Source organism: Panicum virgatum, chromosome 2K (genome assembly GCF_016808335.1).
Source record: "Panicum virgatum strain AP13 chromosome 2K, P.virgatum_v5, whole genome shotgun sequence".
Lineage (NCBI taxonomy): Eukaryota > Viridiplantae > Streptophyta > Magnoliopsida > Poales > Poaceae > Panicum > Panicum virgatum.
Window position 1 is genome coordinate 34,161,261 of NC_053137.1, and position 10,476 is coordinate 34,171,736.

Consider the following 10,476-nt stretch of genomic DNA (forward strand, 5'->3'; position numbering starts at 1 on the left):
CTTCTCACCCGGGCAGCACCGCCGCCGCTGTCCCAGACGCCAGCGCCGACTGCTGAATCCGCTGCTCACGTGCCTCCTCCTCCACGCCGCCGCTCAGATCCACCACCTGCACGCCGGGATCCACCAGTGCGGAGACCGGCGGCGACGGGGATGGAGCGGGAGGGGCAAGGGGGCAGGGGCCTCGGCGAACGACGGCGCCGGACGGCGGAGCAGGACAAATCCGCCGCCGGGACGCCTGTGGTCGGATCCCCCGCCAGCGGCGGGGCGGAACAGATGGCAGGGGTCGAGAGGTGGGGAGACTGGGAGACGCGCGGTGGCCGACCGGCGGTGGGGGAGGAGGGCAAGGGGCAGAGGACGGCGACCGGCGGCGGGGGAGGAGGGCGAAGGGCATGGGGCAGCGGTGGGGCACGCTTGGTTGACTTTCCGGAGCTTGGCGAACACTTGCCCTCGAATTCCAGTGTGTTGATTTTTATGTCAACACATCTTTTGGCACGCCCGGTGGGACAGAAAGTTTTAATATGGTGGAATTTGGTGATCAATCTGAAGTCAATGAAGGCAACTACATCCCTGTTGATGAAGACAAGCTCAAAGAAGATCAAAAGCAGGAGTACCTAGATCTGGTGGAAAGATTCAAAAGTGAATGCCTCAAATCGTACAACGTCACCAGATCTGGGGACATGATCAAGAAGTTTAATCTTCCATCCTTCCAGCCATTGACAGAAGCGCAACGGGACAACAAGATGATAGATGCGGTGTCTCAAGCTGTAGCACAAGCGTTTGTCAAGAGTGCAACGGTCATGGGCAACACAGTGCACAACGCAGTAGTCAAGACTTTTGCAAAAGGCACGTTTCCAGGTTGCATGGGGCCTTGTTACATACAGCCAGATCAGATGCAGTATATCCCCTTGGAAGTGTCCATGGCAGTAGCTTTGTCGGCTCAAAATAGGCAGGCAGAAGCTAATAACAGTCAAGCGCCACCATAGACTACTGCTGCAACATCCACGGCTATGACAGCTCCTGTCTATACAATTACTCCGCCCATCCCTACAGTTGTGCAAGGTAGATCAGCATCTGGATTCCCCAAAGGATGGAATCCGATGACTGGGTATGGTATGCCTCCAGATTTCTTTACTATACCGTCCAAAGCACAGTTTAATGCATCGGCTTCTCAGCCGATGACCCCTCAGCCTGATCCATCGGCTACACAGCCGATGGGTTCCCAGCAAGATGCATCGGCAATACAACCGAATGCACATGGTGCATGGAGTCCACAGATGGCTGCACAAGTCAATGCATCGGCATCACCGCTGATGACTATTGGCGCCTACCAACATCACCACCGGGAAAGCAGCGATGACGCCCGTAGACGCCAATTTTGGGGTGGCAGTATTTCATGAACCACGAATAAATCCGCAAGCGCACGGAATACCTCTGTAGCATTTTACCCAGGAGTATATCGGGGTGTCATTTATATTTATGCATTGAAGACGGTGAGTGAAGAGATATAGACTAGTTGATGAACTTTATCTAGATTGAATATTCTCATGCATAAATTGGGGTAAGATATATAACATGGTAGGAGGTAGTGTGACACACACACAAACTACCCTCTTAGATAAATAAACAAAAGAAAAGATAAAAGGTGCTCTAGGTCGGGAGCAAGGTAGAAGTCAGAGCTCGTGTCAACTGTGCTAGGCTAGTTATATCTATACTATCTCATTGGTTAGATCATCAGAGATTAAACTACACAACAGGGAGACCGCTATCAAAGCAACTGGAGGAGCCCATACACCACGGCGGCTTTATGTACCTCCTACCCCCCATACCGAACGTGGAGGATTACTCGGGCTCGGACAGGGCTATCACCACCTGCCGGCTACCTCTACAAACCGTGGGTATAGTTGACATCCAGCAACTCTTAGCTAATCTTGACACCATGTCTACACTAGTAAGGGATACTCTAGTGTCCCGCGCGGAGCCCCCACCCTCCGGATGGACAGACATCATACTAGAGCAAACATACGAATACTGGAGCAGTTGATAGAGTTCTAAGAACAATACGATAATCATCTCAAGCACAGGGTGATCATGCAATGCAAGCATTGAATAATAACGCAACCATATCAAGAAGCATATATCTGATAGCTCAGAACATACTTCAAGCAGATATCGGTAACCATAGTCTAATTCTATTACAAACAACCGAATATTACAAGAGAGAGAGCTAGAGATGAACCTATACCAGACTCTCGAGAAGATCCGGCGACTCGAAGACTCCTAGACCTCTCCTAAACTCTACTAAGCCTAAAGACTATGCAAGAAGTGCAAGAGAGGAGAGGAAGTGGTGTGTGTGTGTGTGTGTGTGTCATAATCTCTACCCCACCCCCCTTGTATTTATAGCAAGGAGCCACAGGTGAGAGCTTGTAGAACAGACTTGAGCAACCAGTGAGGAGGTGACATGTGGCGAAGTTGAGGCGATGGGGCCCACGGGCCAGTTCGGCCGACCAGGTAGGTCGGTCGACCTGCCCGGGCCGCCAACCGCCCCCATCTTCTTCCAACGGGCTGTCTTGGGCCTCCTCTTGTCTGAATGCTGGGGCTTGCCTTGTCTTGACTGATTTTGTTGTGGTTCTTGGGCTACACTTGGTCCAAATGAGTCTGAATCATCGCTCTGATATTTTCTGTGATTTTATGTCGGGCCAAAGTGTGCTTGCAACCTGCATATTAGCTCAAAAACACAACTTGCATTTTCTAGAAGGTGAAGTGTGGTTTAGGGACCTTACTGGATAAAGATGCGTGTAAAAAATGCAAACTCTCATGATTTTCTAATCAAGTTGACGCCCGGAAATGATCGTTAGTGAGCGTCACCAAGATCCCCCAAGCTGTCCTTTGCTCGTCCCGAGCAAAGTAGGACAAATCAGGTTGTTGATCAGAAAATCACTTTGACTCGTACCTTACCTGTCATGTCATAGTCTGAAGTAATGAGATTCATCTATAAGCTTAAATAAATTGGCTATTATACCTTTGCACAATTACCTTACTCCTTCATGGGGCTTCTTAGCTGTCTCCTTGTGAGTTAGAATGGTGCATAGAGTAGTACTTGCTCATAGATCTGCAATCCATCTGGAGATACTTTTTGAAAGATTTTTGAAAATATGGCAAAGTTTCCAGGATAACTCTCTTGAGGCACTCAACTTGTTTTTCCTTACCAGGGCAGTATCTGCCTCCGCTCTTTCCTACTACTACAAAGCCTTTGTGGAGCTCAAGGTGGGATAAGAACAGGGCATAATTACATTCCATATATTGTAAAGTCAAAGAGAGGATCCATGGAGAAACAAGTCATGCAATCTCGATCAAAGGGTGTAGGTGTTTGAGTGGATGGATGGATGGATGGATGTGGCTTACTCCTTGAGGTAATGACTTTCTCTCTCGAATCATCCCTTGTCTCTTTTTTTTTGAGACATGGCTACCCCCTTTTTCTCTCTTTTTTTTTGTCATGCTTCTTTGGCATGCCATCTTTTCTCTTTTGGGGGCAACTATAATCTGACTTTATTTTATTTTCAGGGATGTTCTACGAGAGAGATCACCAAGACATGGAGCATTTATTAATGTGGAATGGATGAATGATGGTGCTAATTCCCAGTGTAGGAATGTAGCAAATGGATGTGTCGTGTATGTGCTTATGATCGAGAAAGCATGAAAGGCATCTCACTAGGGTCACACCATTTGACAAAACTCAACAGAACATCAAGCAGCATATGTGTAAAGTTTTTTATGGAGTATGTCATATGGCTCTGGAAGAACATTGCATATCACTGGGGAACTTGCCTTTTTAGATTTTTGAAAACAACTCCAGACTTCAAGCATCACTAGAATAAACTTGCACAACCTTATTTATCATATCTATACTCACAACAACTCAGACTTGGATCAAGCATATGCAACTCACAGAACTTTCAGGTTCATTGGCAAGATATTTGCATAACCAACAGATTTAAACTCAAGATAGCTCTTATTTTCAAACTAGGCACAACAGACATGGTAGAACAAAGCAAAACTCATCCTTCCAACTTATCATAAAGAGTTAAAATATTCTTACCGCGCATGATGGAAAAGAGAAATAAAGCAGTAATTATTTATTTTGTTTTTGAAAGTTTTTTATCAAATATTTTATTCAAAGCAGGTAAAGGGATACAGTTGACTTAGGGAAGGAAACCTCCCCCAAGCTAGCTCTTGGTTTAGGGTCCGAAAAGAAGGACATTTCTCCATACCTGATTAGGTTGAGGTCGTTTTGTCCGTACCTGGAGAAGTAGTAGCAGTTGATGACGTCTTTTTCTTCTTGTTATTCTTTGATGGCATAGGTGGCACAGGAATAGGATCCTTGGATGTAGGATAGACGATCTCCAAATCTTCCCATACTGTATTGGAGATGAAATCAGGGATCTTCTGGTCATCTTCCACTAGCTCGGTTAGTGGAGTATGAATCTCCCAATCCTCCCAAGCTGGCTTGGAAGGGGAGTGATAATCTTGATCATCCCAACCGGGTTCTGCCCATAATCCTTGTTTCTCACTATCCTCATGAATCAGGAATACCTCCCTCTTATTTTGAAACTTGAATTTCATGGTCTTTCCCATGATGCGGAGGCTGATTTTTCCTGTCCCTACATCAATTCTGGCGATTGTATCCTTGAGCAATAGTCGCCCAAGTTTGAGCGAAAACCCAAGATCTCCTTCTATATCGAGGACTACGAAGTCCACCAATATGTATGTATTCTTGACTTTTACCATTAACCTTTCCACAACTCCTTCTGGATATCTTATCGTGGAATCCGCCACCTGAACACACATAGTGGTAGGGGAAATTGATGGATAGCCTAACCTTTCGAATGTTACCTTGGACATGATATTGACGTTGTCTCCAAGGTCACAAAGGGTGTGATCAAATTCATAATCGAAGATTGAGCAGCTGATCACTGGGGTTCCGTGATATTCTCTTATTGTGGCTGCTAACTCGCCCCATGCACCTCTTCTTGGGCGTGTGAGCTTCTCTGCATAACTGAGGGGTGTCCTGCTAACTGGCTCTTTCCACATAGCATTGATGACATTAACGCTTTCTAGAGTTGATTCGGGTTGCCCCGGAATCTTCCCTACTTCAGCAGCAGGTGTAGCAGCAGCTAGCTGAGCCAATTGAGTTTCCAGCGTCTTGTTGAAACTCAACTAGTTCTTCATAGCGTTGGAGAATCTGTCCATCTAGGCATGGATGGTCTCCATAGATTTATCTATAGTGGTCAACTTCTTCTGAAGGGACTCATTGATCTTCGCTTGGCCGTAGACAAGATCTCTCAAGGTAGGTTGGTTAGGATTGAAAGAATTTGAATTTTCATTACCTCCTTAATAGTATGGGCGTGGTTGATTCCACCTCTGACCTCTTTGTGGACGAAACCCATTGTTGCCATTGAGGAATAGAGCTTCCTCTTGGATTTCTGGGCAATTGTCGCCCGAATGTCCAACATTCCCGCAGACCTCGCACGTCATGCGAGTTTCCAAGGCTTCAAGTGTTTGCATTTGAGCCTTATCTTAGGAATAATCCTCAAATTTCTTGAGGAGGAGATCAATCTTCATAGCGAGCATGTCGGCCTCCTTGACGGAGTGCATACCTCGCTGGCATGGTTGGAGGCGATCATCACTCCAACCTTGGTTGGAAACCATCTTCTTGATCAATGATGTAGCTCTTTCAATGGTCAGCGAGAAGAAAGCTCCACCCGCAGCGACATCCACATGATTACACGATGACTGGGTCTACCCGTTGTAGAAGTTCTGTAGAATGAGCCAGTTATCCATTCCTTGGTGCGGACTCGCAAGAATGTACTCCTGAAGTCTCTCCCAAGCTTCAGGAATTGACTCATTTGATGCCTGCTGGAAGTTCGAAATTCGTCCACGAAGAGCATTGGTTCTACCCATCGGGAAGAACTTCGAGAGGAACGCCTTGGTACATTTGTCCTAAGTGTCCATAGCAGCCTTGTTAGTATAAAACCATTGTTTCGCTCTCCCCAAGAGAGAGAACGGAAACAGACGGAGCCAGATTGCATCTTGCGAAACACCCTTGATAACAAAAGTACTACAGAGCTCCAGAAACTACTGGAGATGAGCGCTGGCATCCTCATTGGCCTTGCCACAGAAAGGGCTGGCCTGCACCATCGTAATAATACCCATCTTGATCTCGAAATTTTCCCCTCCGGTGTTAAACTCGGGCCCGATAGGGACCTGGTTAGCAGACAGAGCAGAGTAATCACAGAGTGTCTTCTGGGCCATAGCTCTAGGAGCTGACGACGATGCAATGACTGATTCGGCTGTCGAGAGTGAGATTTGAGGTGGTACGATACGAGGTCGAACTCTTCTCAAAAGTGAATTTGGATCGGAATGAAAGTTTTGCGTCAATCAAAACCAGTCATACACTACCCTGTTTTCATATCAACAAAGACAAGAAAACAAAGCCAAGTTAGCCTGTTTAGCAAGCGAATACCAATTTCGATTTTGTTCATAACTTTGTCTATATACTTCAATATGTGCCTTCCCCAGCAACGGTGCCAAAAATGCTTGTTGGCGCCTACCAACGTCACCACCGGGAAAGCAGCGATGACGCCCGCAGACGCTAATTTTTGGGTGGCTGTATTTCATGAACCACGAATAAATCCGCAAGCGCATGAAATACTGCTGTAGCATTTACCTGGGAGTATACTGGGGTGTCATTTATATTTCCACAGGGAAGGCGGTGAGTGAAGAGATATAGACTAGTTGATGAACTTTATCTAGATTGGATATTCTCATGCATAAACAGGGGTAAGATATATAACATGGTAGGAGGTAGTGTGACACACACACAAACTACACTCTTGGATAAATAAACAAAAGAAAAGATAAAACGTGCTCTAGGACGGGAGCAAGGCAAAAGTCAGAGCTCGAGACAACTGTGCTAGGCTAGCTATATCTATACTATCTCATGGGTTAGATCGTCAGAGATTAAACTGCACAGTAGGGAGACCGCTATCGAAGCAACGGGAGGAGCCTGTACACCCCGGCGGCTTTATGTATCTCCTACCCCCCCCCATACCGAACGTGGAGGATTACTCGGGCTCGGACAGTGCTGTCACCACCTGCCGGCTACCTCTGCAAACCATGGGTATAGTTGACATCCAGCAACTCTTAGCTAATCTAGACACCATGTCTACACTAGTAAGAGATACTCTAGTGTCCCGCGCGGAGCCCCTACCCTCCAGATGGACAGACATCACACTAGAGAAAACATACGAATACTGGAGCAGCTGATAGAATTCTAAGAACGATACGATAACCATCTCAAGCATAGGGCAATCATGCAATGCAAGCATTGAATAATAACGCAACCATATCGAGAAGCATATATCTGATAGCTTAGAACATACTTCAAGCAGATATCGATAACCATAGTCTAATTCTTTTACAAACAACCAAATATTACAAGAGAGAGCTAGAGATGAACCCATACCAGACTTTCGAGCAGATCCGGCGACTCGAAGACTCCTAGACTTCACCTAAAATCCACTAAGCCTAAAACTATGCAAGAAGTGCAAGAGAGGAGAGGAAGTGTGGTGTGTGTGTGTGTGTCATAATCTCTACCCCCCTCCTTGTATTTATAGCAAGGAGCCATGGGTGAGAGCTTGCAGAACTGACTTGAGCAACCAGTGAGGAGGTGACACATGGCGATGTTGAGGCGATGGGGCCCACAGGCCAGTTCGGCCGACCAGGTAGGTCGGTCGACCTGCCCGGGCCGCCAACCGCCCCCATCTTCTTCCAATGGGCTGTCTTGGGCCTCCTCTTATCTGAATGCTAGGGCTTGCCTTGTCTTCACTGATTTTAGTGTGGTTCTTGGGCTACACTTGGTCCAAATGAGCCTGAATCGTCGCTCTGATATTTTCTGTGATTTTATGTTGGGCCAAAGTGTGCTTGCAGCTAGCATATTAGCTCAAAAACACAACTTGCATTTTCTAGAATGTGAAGTGTGGTTTAGGGACTTTATTGGATAAAGATGCGTGTAAGAAATACAAACTCTCATGATTTTCTAATTAAGTTGACGCCTGGAAATGATCGTTAGTGAGCGTCAACAATGACCCCACAGCAGCGTCTCGCAATCTTGCTCCAACCCAAGTCTCCTACAGAAATTCTGCTTTCACAGTCTCCTCACCAGAATGGAGTCAATTGGGTTTTCCATGATCAGGTGACTGGACAGTTGCGATATGTCAATATGTCGTACATGGATTCTACTGGTCAGCAGTCAGGTAGTCCATTGGTCCAACCGCTAGCAAATCAGCAGACACCCAATCGGGTGGCTCAGCAAGCGCATCCAATGCCATTGGCTGGACAGCCGATGACCCATATGTCACCACAGCCTGCAATAATGACAAACTCAACAAATATGGGTTCTCCTCAACAGATAATAGCAGTTGATCAACAGGTTGATTGGAATACTAAAATAGCTGAAGTGATGAGGGAACAGTTTAGTTTAAGGCCAAAACAACAGTCTGTTATGTACAAGACTCCTTATCCTCCGGCTTATAATTAGATTTCTCTCCCACGCAAGTACAAGATGCCTGACTTAACTAAGTTTTCAGGGCAGGGAGAAGTTTCTACGATGGAACATGTTAACAGGTTCCTTCTATAGTTGGGGGAAGCGGGCAACCAAGACGCACTCAGAGTTCGGTTGTTCTCCTTGTCTTTATCTGGATCGGCCTTTGCTTGGTTCACCACTTTGCCAGCAAACTCCATATTGTATTGGGCTGATTTAGAGAGACAGTTCCATCAGTTCTTCTTCTCTGGAGTTACTGAATTAAAGTTGATCGATTTGTCTGGTTTAAGACAGAGAAATGATGAATCGGTCGCTTCCTTCATCCAAAGGTTTAGAGATGTCAAGAACCGATGCTACAGCTTGGTACTATCCGATCAGCAGTTGGCCGATGCGGCATTCAATGGACTCTTGCCACACATCAAGAACAAGTATGCATCGCAAGAGTTTGAGAGCATTAGTCTAATTGCGAGTCGGATGACGAGAGACACTCGATCCTATGAGTCCAAGAAGCCTTTTCAGAAGAAGATTTATTATGTTGAGTATTCTGCTAATGACAATTTTGAAGAGGAGCAAGAAACGGTCACATCGGCTGAATCGATCCAAAACAACAAGAAGCAGGTGACATGTCCATTTGGGAAGAAAGAGCCTGAGTCATACGGGTTTGACATCACCAAAGCCGACAAGATTTTTGACTTGTTGTTGTCGGAAGGGTTGATCAAGTTGAAACCATACCATAAGATTCCATCGGAGGAAGAGCTCAAGAACATGAAGTACTGCAAGTGGCATAACGCCACGTCGCATGACACAAACGAGTGCAAAGTCTTCCGGCAGCAAATTCAGTTGGCCTTCGAGCAAGGAAAGCTAAAGTTTGAAACTCCTAAGAGGATGATGAAGATCGACCAGCATCCGTTCGCTACGAATATGGTGGATGTGGCTAGTGATAAAAATATCCCTCAGGCCAGAATCCTGATGCCATGATCGGCCAGAAAGTCTGGGGCTGTTGATCCCAAGGCACAGATAGAGGCCGATGAGGTCAAAGGGAAGGGTCCACAAGAAGAGGCTGAACGTTCTTCAGCGCCACGTAGACATGTCACGTCTCAAATGTTATTGAACAAATTCCAGCGTGACCGTGAGAGGCAGCAGCGCAAAGAAGAAGAAGCACGACGTGAGAAGGAACATTGGAGATGTCCTTTCTTTGTCTACTACTGGGAAGAAGGGTTGACCTTGCCATCGGCATATGATTGTCCCGAGTGTAATGGTCAAGGCAGCCGATCATATAAAAGGCCACGTCATGTTGATGAACCTTATCGACGTGAGCGCACTCCTGTGCATGATCGGCTAGGAAAAAAGGTATCGGTACATGATCGACTGGGGGGCAGGACCATGCTACGTGATCCTGCTGGAAGAAGGATACCCGCACATGATCGGCTGGAACAGATGGCCGATGACAGTGTGCAAGACGATCAGCCGATACGTAGAGATCTAGAATGCGAACCTAATTCAGATCGCGTAAATCAGCCTCAATGGTGTCCAGGAGGTTTGAACAGATCGTAGAAGCAGCATGTTCAGAGACTACATCAACTGGAAATCATAGAGGAAGAGCAAGGACTGACTCTGTGCAAGAAAGGAGTCAGGTCACAAGTGTGGCGTGCGAAGTCGAGAGCCGATGGTGATCAAGATTCTGTATCATCGGCTACACCGATTAACATGGTTTTCATAATGCCAAAGGAGTTTATGGCACCATGTGATGAAGATAATGAGCCAGAATTGGAAAAAGCCACGGCACAGTTGAATTTAGAGCCATTACTAGCAACATTTGAAAAGCCAAAAGATGATAAGAGGCAACATCTTAAGGCATTGTTCTTGAAAGGGTTTGT

At 46.3% G+C, this 10,476-nt stretch overlaps 1 protein-coding gene across 1 annotated transcript; it reads right to left on the minus strand.

Annotated features, from left to right (window-relative positions):
- Positions 1 to 4: 4 nt before the first annotated feature.
- LOC120695236 (serine/arginine repetitive matrix protein 1-like) lies at positions 5 to 391 on the minus strand. The gene has a single exon (XM_039978530.1). The coding sequence runs from the start codon at positions 389 to 391 to the stop codon at positions 5 to 7; it is 387 nt and encodes a 128-aa protein (XP_039834464.1).
- Positions 392 to 10,476: the final 10,085 nt, after the last annotated feature.